This window comes from Bos taurus, chromosome 3, assembly GCF_002263795.3.
Source record: "Bos taurus isolate L1 Dominette 01449 registration number 42190680 breed Hereford chromosome 3, ARS-UCD2.0, whole genome shotgun sequence".
Taxonomy (NCBI): Eukaryota; Metazoa; Chordata; class Mammalia; order Artiodactyla; family Bovidae; genus Bos; species Bos taurus.
Window position 1 is genome coordinate 40,324,253 of NC_037330.1, and position 16,263 is coordinate 40,340,515.

General features: G+C 35.6%; 1 protein-coding gene across 4 annotated transcripts in view; it reads left to right on the forward strand.

Moving 5' to 3' along the window:
- COL11A1 (collagen type XI alpha 1 chain) overlaps positions 1-16,263 on the forward strand; it is a 226,127-nt gene that overhangs the window by 19,708 nt on the left and 190,156 nt on the right. For all 4 annotated transcript variants that reach the window (XM_024985040.2, XM_059881885.1, XM_059881882.1 and 1 more), the window contains 2 exon segments: positions 10,493-10,660; positions 15,227-15,440. In XM_024985040.2, coding sequence (XP_024840808.1) covers positions 10,493-10,660; positions 15,227-15,440 — 382 coding nt within the window.

Sequence of the window (16,263 nt, forward strand, 5' to 3'; positions counted from 1 at the left end):
GGAAGTTGGGCTATCCCAACTGCAGGAATTGTTATTAACTGCTGTCCACTTGTCATATCTTACATTTTAGATTCTTTATTAAGGGCTTTTATGCTTTTGAAAAACAACAGGATGTTGGTAATAGTTAAATTATAATGAATAGTCACTTCTCTCTTATTTTTTTTTTCTTTTGCCAGTCCTACCTCCCACTACCACATAAACAAAATACTCTTCTGTTGTTTTATTTATTTATTTTTTAATAGAGCATCAGAGCATTTCATGATTGGGTGGTAGATGGCTGATATCACTTTCTATGTCTTATTTTATTTTTATTTCTCTCTATAAGGATATGCTTCATTTCTGGCCTGTGATGTGAGGTACAAGGAGAGAATAAGTGACTCCCTAGAGTGGGGAAAGCGTCTAGCTTTCTTTAGTAAGATTACTTCACACCTGTGTTCTTGCCATACCCGAATCAAAGGGAAACAGCCAGATTTGTCAAGCTCTTCAAGGTGCTGTTAGTAAAGGCCACTTTCAACCCTCTTCTTGTTTCTTCTGAGACTGATGAGAAAGAAACTTCAACCCTGGGGCAGAATGTGACTGCTCATTTACTCATTTATTTAGTAACCATATTTCTATTTTTATTTACTATGTGTCAGGTACTATGTTATTTATGAATATTACAGTGAACACCCATAGTGGTGATGTTTGCTGTCAGGAGATTTATGATCTACTGGGAGGCAGATATTAACCAATAAATTACAAGTTCAGCAAAAAGAGAGAGAGAAATTAGGTGGCAATCAAGACTACCTAATTAAGGAAATCAAGGCCATAATTTAAACATACACTGTGACTGAGTGCACACTGCCTAGAGTGAAAATAAATAATTAAGCAAAAGAACAAAATAGAGTGTGGAGCTATCCAAGGGAACTTGGGATCCTGTGAAAGGGTCATATAACCCAGCCTAGGGGTAGATAAGAAACTATTTCCTGAAGAAAATCATGTTTAGGTTGATATCAAAAGATTGATTAGGTCTAAGTTCACTGCCCAGCTACACATTAGACTCATTTGGGAAACTTTAAAACACGTAAATGCCTGGGGACCCTCCCCACTCCCTGCTCTGTCATTCTAGATGTTAGTTCTGGAGTTGGACCCATACATCTATATGTTTTAAAAACTCTCCAGGAAATTCTACAGATAGGGTTAAAAAGAAAAAAAAAAAAACACTTAACTATCCTTAGTCAATTGATGAAGGATTGAAAAAAGAATCTTCAACAGAGTACAGTAAATTTTAGAAACTTGAGAGATGTTTATTTGAGCCAGAGCATGAAATTTGGGGTTGAGGAAGCAGGTAGGAATTAGTGTAGATGTCTCTCTTGGAGTTTGTGGTTGTGCATTTTCATGGTGGTGATGTGATTTTTCTCAAGAAGTCCTCAGAAGCCAAGATGCCCCCCACCCCGGGAGACTGAACACCTAAATTTATTCAGTGTTAATGTCCTGTCAGGACAAGAAGAGTTCCATTTTTTTTTAACTCTGTGCTGTCTTGTATCTGTGCTGTCATATTTGATATTTCTATTGCTTCCTCTTCATTGATGAATCTATTCAAGACTCAGCTTAAAGGGATCACATGGCAGATATTTTAGCTTTTGAGGACCACCCAATGCTACAAAACTCTGTCCTTGTAGTGCAAAAGCAGTTACAGACAATAAATTAATGAATAGCTGCAGCTGTATGTACAATATAAAGCTTACTTATGGGCACACATTTAAATTTCATGTAATTTTCATGTGTCATAAAATATTAAGCTTCTTTTATTTTCAACCATTGAAAAGCATTCTTATTTCACGTACCAGAGAAAAATAGGCAGCAAGGAGGTCTTAATACAGAAGCATAGTTTTCCTATTATTTCAACTATCAAGTTAGTTCTCACAAAAACTGTTTCAGGTAGATATTTTTATTATTCTCATTTTACAGATGTTGAAACCGAGGTACAAAGCAGCAAAGTAATATGTCCAAATAACACAGATGCTAAGTGCCGGAGGTGGGATTCAAACCAGCCTGGCGCTTCAACACTGCAATGCTGCTATGGGCTACTTACTGCTCAATGGAGTCTGTGAAGAAAAAGGAGGGATTAGAGACTAAACAGTCAAAGCATTTGTGTGACCTTAGAACAGTAATCTGAGCAGACATTGGAGGCACCAAGGAGGAAGGAATAAAGACCTGGGATAGTCTAATGGATGAGTGGAGGTGTTAAAGCGATCAACAGAACACAAGAGGAAAGACATACTAGGCCCTCACGAATTTTTATTTCAAGACAAGAAAGCCCTGTGGGCTTCAGAGGAAGTTGCTTCTATATGTTTCACCTTAATGTGTTTTACATTATACAGTATTTTATATAGTACATGGGTTTTGTGTGTGTGTATGTATGTATACTTGTTCTCTTCTAGTTTTGGAAAAGGGCAGGCAAGTAAGAAATAGGCAAATGTGTGTGTCCTCTGTTGCTCAGTCATGTCAGACCCCATGGACTGTAGTCTACCAGGCTCCTCTGCCCATGGGATTCTCCAGGGAATAATACTGGAGTAGGTTGTCATTTCCTCTTCCAGGAGAATCTTCCCAATCCAGGGATCAAATTCGGGTCTCCTAGATGTCCTGCATTGGCAGGCAGATTCTTTACCACTAGTGCCACCTGGGAAACCCAGTAGGCAAATCAGTTCAGTTCAGTCACTCAGTCGTGTCCGACTCTTTGCGACCCCATGAACCGCAGCACGCCAGGCCTCCCTGTCCATCCCCAATTCCCAGAGTCCACCCAAACCCTGTCCATTGAGTCGGTGATGCCATCTAACCATCTCATCCTCTGTCGTCCCCTTCTCCTCCTGCTCTCAATCTTTCCAAGCATCAGGGTCTTTTCCAATGAGTCAGCTCTTCGTATCAGGTGGCCAAAGTATTGGAGTTTCAGCTTCAACATCAGTCCTTCCAATGAACACCCAGGACTGATCTCCTTTAGGATGGACTAGTTGGATCTCCTTGCAGTCCAAGGGACTCTCAAGAGTCTTCTCCAACACAACAGTTCAAAAGTGTCAATTCTTCGTCACTCAACTTTATAGTCCAACTCTCACATCCATACACGACCACTGGAAAAACAATAGCCTTGACTAGATGGACCTTTGTTGGCAAAGTAATGTCTCTGCTTTTGAATATGCTGTCTAGGTTGGTCATAACTTTCCTTCTAAGGACTAAGTGTCTTTTAATTTCATGGCTGCAATCACCATCTGCAGTGATTTTGGAGCCCAGAAAAATAAAGTCAGCCACTGTTTCCATTGTTTCCCCATCTATTTGCCATGAAGTGATGGGACCAGATGCCATGATCTTCGTTTTCTGAATGTTGAGCTTTAAGCCAACTTTTTCACTCTCTTCTTTCACTTTCATCAATAGGCTCTTTAGTTCTTCTTCACTTTCTGCCATAAGGGTGGTATGATCTGCATATCCGAGGTTATTAATATTTCTCCCGGCAATCTTTATTCCAGCTTGTGCTTCCTCCAAGTGTATAAGTGTAGGCAAATAATTAAAACCAAGTGTAGAAAGTACTATGATAGAGGTACATCTAACCCAACTAGAGAATGCCTTCGGGAAGAGGCTGCACATCAGTTATATACTTTTTTCCTTAGAATAGGATTTATAAAAGCTCAAAGACTGGAGAAAAAATGTGGTGAATAGTCTGTGAAGTCTGACTTCAGTATGGGGAGAAATCTGAGTGAGAAAGGCATTAAGGGGGAATGAGATAAAAGGTGGAGATGCAGTAGCATCAAACTGGAAGGGTGAGTGGGTGTGTCCACATCATTAAGATTTTATATTCAAGGTATGTGCAAACCACCTGGAAGTGGGTGGGGTTCTCTGAAGAAATTTAAGCAAAGTGACTTAAGGCATGGGAATTCTGGAAGCTCACTCAAGCTGTGCTATACAGATAGATGAGAAAAGTCATTGAACCTGGTTAAATGACTATTGTAGTAATGCACGGGGTCTGCTATCCTATTTTCTCATTTAATAAATAAAAAAGTGTACACTAAAAAACAGGAAAAATATTATTGAACAAAGTATTATGCTGATTGGGTACATCTGAATGCTAATCATGATCTCTGCCATGAGAACTGGTGAAATAGAAACAATGAAAACATTAGGGACATTTAAGAATTGTTTTGAACATTGAAATCATCTATTTTTTTAGATGTATCGAGTTCAGATCAGATCAGTCGCTCAGTCGTGTCCGACTCTTTGCGACCCCATGAATAGCAGCACGCCAGGCCTCTCTGTCCACCACGAACTCCCGGAGTTCACTCAGACTCACGTCCATCGAGTCAGTGATGCCATCCAGCCATCTCATCCTCTGTCGTCCTCTTCTTCTCCTGCCCCCAATCCCTCCCACCATCAGAGTCTTTTCCAATGAGTCAACACTTCGCATGAGGTGGCCAACGTACTGGAGTTTCAGCTTTAGCATCATTCCTTCCAAAGAAATCCCAGGGCTGATCTCCTTCAGAATGGACTGGTTGGATCTCCTTGCAGTCCAAGGGACTGTCAAGAGTCTTCTCCAACACCACAGTTCAAAAGCATCAATTCTTTGGCGCTCAGCCTTCTTCACAGTCCAACTCTCACATCCATACATGACCACAGGAAAAACCATAGCCTTGACTAGATGAACCTTTGTTGGAAAAGTAATGTCTCTGCTTTTGAATATGCTATCTAGGTTGGTCATAACTTTCCTGCCAAGGAGTAAGCATCTTTTAATTTCATGTTAAGCTATAATAAATTACTGCTTTTAATCTTTAAACATTTGAAGTTCAGTTAATAAAATGTGAACTAGTTTCTCCCATCTATGCATGTGTGTATATATAAGTCCATAGAAACTACGTTATGAGAATTTGTTAAATGCTATAGTTATGGTATAAAATGAAGCAAATAAGCGTCTTAATTTATTATTTAGTTTACTTCAGAGGAAACATCTTTAAGACTTGATGAACTGAATTTTTGGAGAAGGAAATGGCAACCCACTCCAGTACTCTTGTCTGGAAAATCCCATGAACAGAGAAGCCTGGTACATGGGGTCACAAAGAGTCAGACACGACTGAGCAACTTCACTTTCAACTGAATTTTACATTTTCGTAACTTTATATAAATTTTTAGGAAAAACTATTTGCAATCTTTATTATATATCCCTATTTTTAGAATGAATTATTATTTCATATCATATGTCTCTACATAGAAGCTTATTTAGGCTTGAAAAATAGAGCCCTTAGAAGAATCCTGTAGAGGGAGGGTGTTTTTCTCATATTGCTTTCAAAGTAGGAGCTAACAAATGTGACAAAACCTGTGCTGTTGGAAAAGGTCATCCTGTTAAGAGATAGTTTGGAGAGAAGGAGACTTGTGGTCTGTTTTATGTATTATTTACTGATGTACAGCTGAGACTGTGACTGTGAAGCTGCACCCTTTTCTTCAGGAAAGAATTAGAGCCTTCATAGCTGTGTTCATGTCAATCCTGAAGTCTTTACCCTATTGGCATGTACTTTTGCTAATGGCTTTAGTGCAAGAAGATAAGATAAAATAAGCAGATAAGATGCTGTGTTTTTAGAAACAGTTTCCTTTAGAGTAATTTATACCCTGAAGCATGAACTGAGTTTAATTTAAATCTAATATAAACCTTAAGAATCAATGGACTGGCTCAAGATGATTTTAATATATTTGTGTTTTAAGTTTCTTTTCACAGTATGTTTGGTTATGGGCTAGCAATGAAGTGGAATGAACCTATGTTTGATTTTGCACAAACTTTAGGGGTATCCTTAATTTGTGTTCTGGTTCTAAGTTCCTTCATCTGTATAGTAGGGATAAGAACACATGGCCTGCAAAATTTGTGAGGGTTAACCTAGGAAGAGTTTAATCCAGTTACTGTCCCATGTTAGGTTCTTTGGACATGGAAGCTAATATAGTTATTATTTTCTTAGTTTTATGGTAAGAGAAAAGAAGAATGTAAAAATAGTCAGGTATTGTACTGGCCTTAAAAAATGCCCATTTAAAGCAGGACTTAGCCAAAATTGTTGTTAAATCTTATTCTTTTAAATATCCCAAGGCTGAATTAAAGAGGATATATTTGATCCTTCAATATTCTGATTTTCATTATATTTTTTTCTTTTTTCTTTTTAAAATTTTGGAACAATGTGTACTCTACTGGTTAATGTGTTATTTTCATTTGAAAGTTTGATGAAATAGATGGTCGTTATTATTAAAGGGAAGTACATTTCTTATAAGATAAAAGACAAATTATATAAAGCTTCATTCAACATGATTGTACGTATAGAAGTTAATATCTCAAAAACTTAACTAAGGAAATGACCAAATGCACATTTCTCATGCACTCAGTCATCCATTCATACATTCTATAACTGACACTAGTTAATGCTAAAAATATTAATTGAAATTGTAATTTTCAAAGAGCACCACTCTGTTGCAGGTCACTGTCTACTTTGTGTAGTGTGATAAATCATGGTAATGTTATTAACTGGTTTTACAACCAGTCCCACTTTCATTTTAAGTCCTCCCCAAACAGTGTACTTATAAAATTCAGTGCATTTGAAAATTGATAGCAATTCTATTTTTTTTTTTAACAAGTGAAACTTTTCACATGAGTAATATTGGTCTCATTTTCAACCAAACATGATCTCTTTTCCTTCTGAATGAAAGAATACTGCATGCATCTCTATAGAACAATAGATACTACCTCCCACATAATTATCGGGGCATGTTTAGTGCCTCCTTTAGTAGAATCTAAATATTTGTAGTGTAATTAATTAAATAAAATCTATATACTTGCAGCCTCAGACATGCTCAGTGATAGATCGGCAAACATATAGTCTTCTATGAATATTTTTATTTTTGATTATTTATTATTATTATTATTTATTTTGATTATTTTTGATTAAACATAGAAAGCCAATGAATATGAGCATATTGAGTAATATGGATTCCTAGGTCTGTTTTTATAACAATGCTTATACCACCTGAATCATGTTTTGATTTGCTTAGTGAATTAAGTAAATATTTAGTTGTGGACCAGGGAATCTAAGAGTCTAAAAAATCATTTGTCCTTTTATATCTGGTTTATTTCATGCACTATTGTGTTTCAATGGTTCCATGTGGTAGCATGTATTAGAACTTCATTCCTTTTCTGGTTGAATCACATTCTATTATATGTATATATCACATTTTGTGAATCTATTCACATATTGATGGAAACTTGTTTTTGCTTTTTCATTATGGTGAATAATGTTGCAATGAGCATTCACATACAGATGTCTGTTTTAAATTCCGAATTTCAATTCACTTAAGTATATACCTAGGAATGGCATTGTTTGGCCATGTGGTACTTCTATGTTTAGTATTTTTAGAGATATTATATGGTGCCACTCATTTGAAATTTCTAGCATAGCAAACTTCATAGAAATGGAGAGTAAATTATCAGTTACCAGGGCCTGGGCAGAGGAGAGGAATAGAGACTTATTGCTTAATGGTTAAACCGTTTCAGTTTGGGCTAATGAAAAAGTTTTGGAAATAGTATTGATGATTGCATAACATTGTAAATTTAATTATGCTATTAAATTGTACACTTTAAAATGGTTAAAATGGCAAAAATTTATGTTGTATATATTTTACAACAATTTAAAGAATGAATAGTAAAAGAAGTTGTTTAGTCACTAAGTCGTATCCAGCTCTTTTGTGATCCAAGGGACTGTAGCCCACCAGTCTACTCTGTCCATGGGATTTCCCAAGCAAGAATACTGGAATGAGTCACCATTTCCTTCTCCAGAGGATCTCCCCAACCCAGGGATCAAACCCATGTCTCCTCCGTTGACAGGCTGATTCTTTACCACTGAGACACCAGGGAAGATCAGAATAAGTATAATATACCACAGTTCAGTTCAGTCGCTCAGTCGTGTCTGACTCTTCACGACCCCATGAACTGCAGCATGCCAGGCCTCCCTGTCCATCACCAACTCCCGGAGTTTACCCAAACTCATGTCCATTGAGTCAGTAATGCCATCCAGCCATCTCATCCTCTGTTGTCTCCTTCTCCTCCTGCACTCAATCTTTCCCAGAATAAGGGTCTTTTCAAATGAGTCAGCTCTTTGCACTGGGTGGCCAAAGTATTGGAGTTTCAGCTTCAACATCAGTCCTTCCAATGAACACCCAGGACTGATCTCCTTTAGGATGGACTAGTTGGATCTCCTTGCAGTCCAAGGGACTCTCAAGAGTCTTCTCCAATACCGCAGTTCAAAAGCATCAATTCTTCGTCACTCAGCTTTCTTTATAGTCCAACTCTCACATCCATACATGACCACTGGAAAAACCATAGCCTTGACTAGATGGACCTTTGTTGGCAAAGTAATATCTCTGCTTTTGAATATGCTGTCTAGGTTGGTCATAACTTTCCTTCCAAGGAGGAACTGTCTTTTAATATCATGGCTGCAATCTCCATCTGCAATGACTTTGGAGCCCCCCCCAAATAAATTCAGCCACTGTTTCCACTATTTCCCCATCTATTTGCCATGAAGTGATGGGACCAGATGCCATGATCTTAGTTTTCTGAATGTTGAGCTTGAAGCCAACTTTTTCACTCTCCTCTTTCACTGTCATCAAGAGGCTCTTTAGTTCTTCACTTTCTGCCATAAGGCTGGTGTCTTCTGCATATCTGAGGTTACTGATATTTCTCCCGGCAATCTTGATTCCAGCTTCTGCTTCTAGCGTTTCTCATGATGTACTCTGCATATAAGTTAAGTAAGCAGGGTGACAATATACAATCTTGACGCACTCCTTTTCCTATTTGGAACCAGTCTGTTGTTCCATGTCCAGTTCTAACTGCTGCTTCCTGACCTGCATATAGGTTTCTCAAGAGGCAGGTCAGGTGGTCTGGTATTCCTGTCTCTTGAAGAATTTTCCACAGTTTATAGTGATCCACACAGTCAAAGGGTTTGGCATAGTCAATAAAGAAGAAATAGATATTTATCTGGAACTCTCTTGCTTTTTCCATGATCCAGTGGATGTTGGCAATTTGATCTCTGTTCCTCTGCCTTTTCTAAAACCAGCTTGAACATCTGGAAGTTCATGGTTCATGTATTGCTGAAGCCTGGCTTGGAGAATTTTGAGCATTACTTTACTAGCGTGTGAGATGAGTACAATTGTGCAGTAGTTTGAGCATTCTTTGGCATTGCCTTTCTTTGGGATTGGAATGAAAACTGACCATTTCCAGTCCTGTGGCCACTGCTGAGTTTTCCAAATTTGCTGGCATATTGAGTGTAGCACTTTCACAGCATCATCTTTAGGATTTGTAATAGCTCAACTGGAATTCCATCACCTCCACTAGCTTTGTTCGTAGTGATGCTTTCCAAGGCCCACTTGACTTCACATTCCAGGATGTCTGGCTTTAGGTGAGTGATCACACCATCATGATTATCTGGGTCGTGAAGATCTTTTCTGTACAGTTCTGTGTTTTCTTGCCGCCTCTTCTTAGTATCTTCTGTTTCTCTTAGATCCATACCATTTCTGTCCTTTATTGAACCCATCTTTGCATGAAATGTGCCATTAGTATCTCTAATTTTCTTGAAGAGATCTCTAGTCTTTCCCATTCTGCTGTTTTCCTCTATTTCTTTGCATTGATCCCTGAGGAAGGCTTTCTTATCTCTTCTTGTTATTCTTTGGAACTCTGCATTCAAATGGGTATATCTTTCCTTTTCTCCTTTGCTTTTCGCTATGTACCACAACGAACAGATTTTATACTTCGAGTGGGTGAATTGCATGGTATGTGAATTACAGTCCATGAAGCCATTTGAAACATAAAGTTTACCTAAAGGATTACACTTACAAAGGGGAAGTTTAAGGTTAGTAGCAGGAGGTAGCTGAAATGGATTGGATTTGGGAAATTTATGGTTCTGCCAACAAACAGCCTATTTTAGGCACCCTGAGGCTAACATAAAAAGGAAAAAAAAAGGCCTTAGTATCTTCAGGGACTTTCACAGGAAAGCACTCAAAGCAAGGGCATTATATTTTGTTTCCTATTCTTTTAAACAACTTTTAACTTATCATTGGGCATTCAATATGGCTTAGTAACTGCACATTTTACAATGCTTATATATAACATTCATTGTGAATTTGAATCTTTACAATAACCTCTGTTTAAATTATGAATAGTTGAATATAGTATGTTGATTAGAAATTAATGGGATATGTACAAATTCTGGCTTTTTCAATATGTTTTGCTTTTCGTAATTTGATTTCTGATTGAGATATTTTGTGTTTGAGAATGTTTGTATTTTACCTGCTCCTCCGCCTCTCAGCCCCCCAACTTAGTGTTAAGGAAGCATGGCAGGTGGTACATAGATTTGAGAAGTAGGATACAATTTCCTCTGTTTAAAAAATAACTCATTTTTATTAGATTATTTGTTCAATTACTTTTCCCTATTTTTAACGTATTTTTCAGCTGATCCAGTTGATGTACTAAAAGCTCTAGATTTTCACAATTCTCCAGAGGGAATATCAAAAACAACGGGCTTTTGCACAAACAGAAAGAATTCAAAAGGTTCAGATACTGCTTACAGAGTTTCAAAGCAAGCACAACTTAGCGCCCCAACGAAACAATTATTTTCAGGTATGTTCTTTTTATTACTGCGACTACTGCTGCTTTGATAACTATTATTATTCCTTTTTATCATGCTACATAATGCATAATTATGGGGGGATTTTTCATAATGGTTTGAAAAATACTTGGTGAATTTTTTTTCCTGTCCTTGAAAGCACTAAATGACCTGGTATTAATTGTCTAGAAGTCATGATAATGTAGGGAAAGGGAGTAGTGAAATGACAATTTCTGAGTATCACATTTTCTAAGTAAGTGCCTTATTATGAGTGCTTGCTTGCTATTGGATACATATCGATTGTTTTTTTCTTACAGCTTCACTAAGTTGAGTGGCCTTGTTCCTATTTAACAGAAGAAGAAACTGAATTTCACTGAGACTCTGATTTATCCATATTACAGAAGGTCAATATTTAATGCAGGGTTTGTTTCATTGCCAAGGCCAATATTGTCTTATCAAGTATTCCTTTTTGGTCTTTTAGGATCTTTTCAGAAACAATTTATCCTTTAAATTCTTCATATTATCCTCTAGTGTCCTCATGTGAAGGAACTCAAGTTCCCTATTTTTACATAAAACTCTTTTCTATTGATAGAAAAATTATAGATCAAGGGACTACAAATTTACAAAGCAAAAATAGCATATTTTTCAAGAAAGTACATTTTAAAGTATTTTTGAAAATAGATTTATTTTGCTAAATCATTGATTTTTCCAAAATATTTCCTGTCTTGAAAAATGCAAATTTGTGGTGGACAAAAGTAACAAAATGCAAATATAAGGATAAAATGCACACTTTTTCTGACTTAAAATGAAAAATTAAATTCATGAAATATTTTTCAAATCAAATGTGAAAGTTGTAAATAGTAAAAATTAAGCTGCTTTTCTCTTTATTTACACTCTAATGCTGAAATAGGAAAAGGATGGGAATTTTCAGGAGAGAAACAGAGAGTAAAATAGATTAATGGAAAAGCTTTAGAGATACTCAAGAAGTTAGTTTATAATTTTTTATATTTGGCTCATCATCTCAGGATCAGTTTTTCCGCCCTCTGGTGTAGTAGTTATTTTGATTGATTATTTCTGTTGTTTATTCTTGGAAAAAGAGCACAACATGTACTTCTAGGAGGTCCTTCTGTGTCAGTTAACAGAATAATCAACATTTCCCCATCTTCTCAAAACATTGTGTCTTAGGTATGTGATTTTAATAATGAGTAATTCAGATAGGAAGAGACATCTATATCTGTTTCCACATGCAAGTGATTATAGGGTTATGTTCCTGGAAGATATAGCTTCCTGTCAATTAATACAAAAGAGCATTTAATAAAAATTACCAACAGCACTTTTACCATTAAAAAATCTAAAGTGAATGTGTTAGTAGCATTCTTTATTAAAATAGTGAAAAATCTTGGGAAATTTATTTGGAATACTTTTTCTTTCATTATGAAAACACCAAGTAACAACTTCTTTCCTAATGAATGAAGTAAGCAGTAGTATTGGAAACTTCAACATTAGGGTTGGGGAAGTGTTTTCAGATTGCCATTGTAATGCTCTGTTGAGTTAATTTATGTGTCCTCCAAAGTCCCAGTTTGAGACCTTGAATTTAAATACCTGAGAACTCTGTACCTGTGACCTGAATAGATGCTGTAATTTGCAAATTCCACCTGGTCTCTTTAGAACACCTGCTGTGGGACAGACACAGTACAAGAAACTTTGTGTATATTGAACTTTATGTTCATAACCACCTGGAAAGAAGAATATTTCAACCCAAACAATGGATTAGGTGTTAGAAATGTGAAATTTTTGAATACAGTCACAGAACCCATGGATGATTTAAAGCTGAGAGATAGTCTGGGGACTCTTTTTAGACTAAAGTAGGCTTTTGCCATTATGCAAAATTACCTTCACACATGATTTTAAAAACCCTACCAACCACTAAGTTACATCAGAAAGAGATTTTATTTAAAGGGAGACATATTCTGCATGAAAATATATGGACCACAAGTTAAAAATTAAACCCCAATAACAGTTATTGTGCTTTTTTAATATCAAATGTATTCATGGATGCAATATCTATTGATGTTAAAAGCCCATTTAGGGAATCATTTTTGTATCTGATATACTCTTCTGAGTGATTATTACACATCTAGGATTTATGTATATACACTTATTAGAGGTGGTAACATTTTTTTCCTTTAACAGCAATCATTTAATAGAGAGGATACTTTATTCTTAGTTTGTGTTTATACATTTTAAAACATACTAAGTTGCAAACTTACACATTTTTTCTGTATCATATATACTGATCACTACTATTTAGATAAAATTTCACATCTTAAGTGGTTGAATTTGTGTTATTGAACTTACTTTGTAATGAATTATCTCTGATAGATTTAGTTGGCTGAAACAAATTTGATTAGCATCTTATAGGGAGGAATCTAAATAAGTGTCTAGGTTATATTGTGGACATTTTGACATTGAGTCATGATTTTTTATAATTTATTTTCTAAAGGTCATAACTTAGAGATTACAATTAAAATATTGTTGCTTAATTTTAAATTGAGAAACGCTTCCATAATTGAAAGATTTTACTTGTTGCTACAATTAGAAGTTGACAATTTTCAAAAGCTGTGTTACATAAATGGAATGATTAAAATTTGTTACAACTTATTAAGTCTCACATGAATATACTATTTCCTGAAATTCCTCTTTTGGTAAATGTCCTTTATTAAATAATTTTTGCAAAAATATTGTTTTATCCAACTCATACTATTTTGGCATCATTTTTTTGAGTCCAGAACATATTTGAAAATTGAGGTATTCAGGGAAAGAAGTCCTATAATTCTCAACAACATTTTGAGTTAATCATTTGAAGAAAAAACTTCTTTGTTATTGAATTTCCTCAATTTTAGGCTGAATTACTTATATTTTTATTTGTAGTAAAAAAAGCTAAAAGGTGTTTTTGTTAATTGATGTGTTTTATTATCTTTCCATTCTATATACATGATCATTTTTCTTCTGTTGATTTTCATAAATATAAAATTGGCTATCTCTGTGACACAAATCAAATCAAACAAAATTCTTACTCTGTGTGTGTGTTTGTGTATGTGTATAAATTGCAATGAAAGCAAGGTTTTTATGATCTATTTGTGATCCAGTGAAGTTGTACTGGTAAATTATTTTAAAGATTAAAATTAAGAATTTTAAGTAGACACTATTTGTTTGGAGGCATCTATCTAGATTTTAGAGTATCTAGATTTTAGGTAGATTAGAACCAAGTAGGTAACAAAATTGACTGCTTTCTTTGTGAAATATTCTTATTTACTTTCCATAGCATTTTAATTAATTCCATTTCATAAGACATCTTTCCACTATATCATTTTAAGTGGCTGCATAGAATTCCACTGTATTAGTATTTTAAAATTTCATTTAACCAATCCCAACCATTGCAAGCAATTTTAATGTTTTATTATTATAAATAGTATTCTAATTAATTGACTTAACATAATATCTTTATGTATAAGTATCCCTCTCACTTCTATAAATTCTTCACATTAAAACTTAAAGTCTCCTATAGTCTTCTGAATTTGAATTCATGGCATTCATATTTATAGTATTTTTATTATTTCATACCACCATACATAATAGTGTATGGAATGGATGGACTGAATATGGAATTTCTTGGTGTTGGCTTATGCATGCACATATACACCAGTTTTGCATGTGTAAAAATTTTAATTTAAGTAATTTCATCCTTCAAATAACAATACCTACTTTACTTATGTCCCAGGGTAGTAAAAGGATTAAATAAAATATATATGTAAACTTATTTTTGAAAAATAGAACCCACAAATTTATATGCAGTGTTTTTAGTAAAAAAAGAAACCCACAATAGTCACTGCTTAAATATCTGAGATGTATTGTGGTAACTATTTAATTTATATATTTATTTAATAAATGCTTACTAAGAACTTATGTAGATCTGGCCCCATGCTGGATATTTGGCATATGATGATGAGAAGGAAAAGAAAAAAAATTAACCCTCTTAAATTTAGAATCAAATTAATCAAGTATCTAAGAGTTCTGATTTTAATGACATAAGCTTTTTATTAGTGAAACTTCATGTGTGATAGAAAAAACTGCTCAGAAAATCTTTAGCTTTTGAAGAGATGACTAAGAGCACCATCATATGTTGTGTCCTTACAATGCCTCTTTCAAGAGAGGATAGAGGGCACAGATTAGACAAAGGCAGAAAATACAAATTGTACACCAGAATTTCATCTTAAGTGTTCTAAAAGTGCTTATTGTGTGTTTGATATTGAATTGGCACCATGATCTTGTTTCCTAATTATGCATTCAATTTTACGTTATCCTTGTGCTTTAATGAGTGGTGGCGAAGTTTGAATACAGCTTCAACAATTATTGCAGACAAAAATTAATAGAATCCCCTCCCCACTGGTTTTTAAGTCAGTATTGTTATTACTGTTTGAACTTTGGTTACTGGTTAAGACCACATTGGTAAGCTCAAAAATAATAGGGTGATCCAGGAATAGTTTAGAATTTCTGACTCTTTGGCATTCTGTTTTCAGGGGGAACTTTTCCAGAAGATTTTTCAATATTATTTACAATAAAACCCCAAAAAGGAATTCAGTCTTTCCTTTTATCTATATATAATGAGCACGGTATTCAGCAAATTGGTGTTGAGGTTGGGAGATCACCTGTTTTCCTGTATGAAGACCACACTGGAAAACCTGCCCCAGAAGACTATCCCCTTTTTAGAACTGTTAACATTGCAGATGGAAAGTAAGTAACACAATAATCCTGTGTTTTAACTGTGTGTAAAGCAGTTCCTTCATTCGGTCATTCAACAAATATTTATAAAGTGTGATGCAGTTTTTCTAGGGAGCGGTGATGCAGAAATGAACAAAACAATAAAATACCTAACCTTACATAGTTTACAATCTGGGTCAAGCAGTGAATGATAAAAAATTACTAATGAATATCAGATGGTGATAAGTGACAGGGAGAAATATAGCAATGAAGAGAGTAGGGGATGATGGTGGGGAGTGCAATTTTAAGGAGTGAGGTCAGGGATAGTCTTACTAAGAAGGTGACATGCAAAGGTGGTAGGATGCATGCCACTGCTAATAATTAAAAGGATACTATTCCACACGAAGGAAAAACAAATGCACAGCCTCTGATTCTGGCTGTGACTGATTTGGCCTAAGCAACATCAAGGATGCCAGTGTGGCAGGAACAGAGTGAAACGTTGAGGATGGAGAGGCAGCAGGAGGGAAAATGGTATAATACTTTGTGTTGTTGTTTAGTCATTAAGTCCTATCCGACTCTTTTGCAACCCCATGTAGATGGCCAGGCTCCTCTGTCCATGGGATTTCCCAGACAAGAACACTGGCGTGGCTTGCCATTTTCTTCTTTAGGGGATCTTCTGACCCAGGGATGAAACCCACATCTCCTGCATTGGCAGGAGGATTCTTTTCCAATGAGCCACCAGGGAAGCCCATAATACATTGGGTTATATGTGATTGGAAACACTTTGGATTTTATTCCGGGTAAATACGAAGTCACTGTAGACGTTTTGAGCAAAAGAATGATCTAATTCGACTTC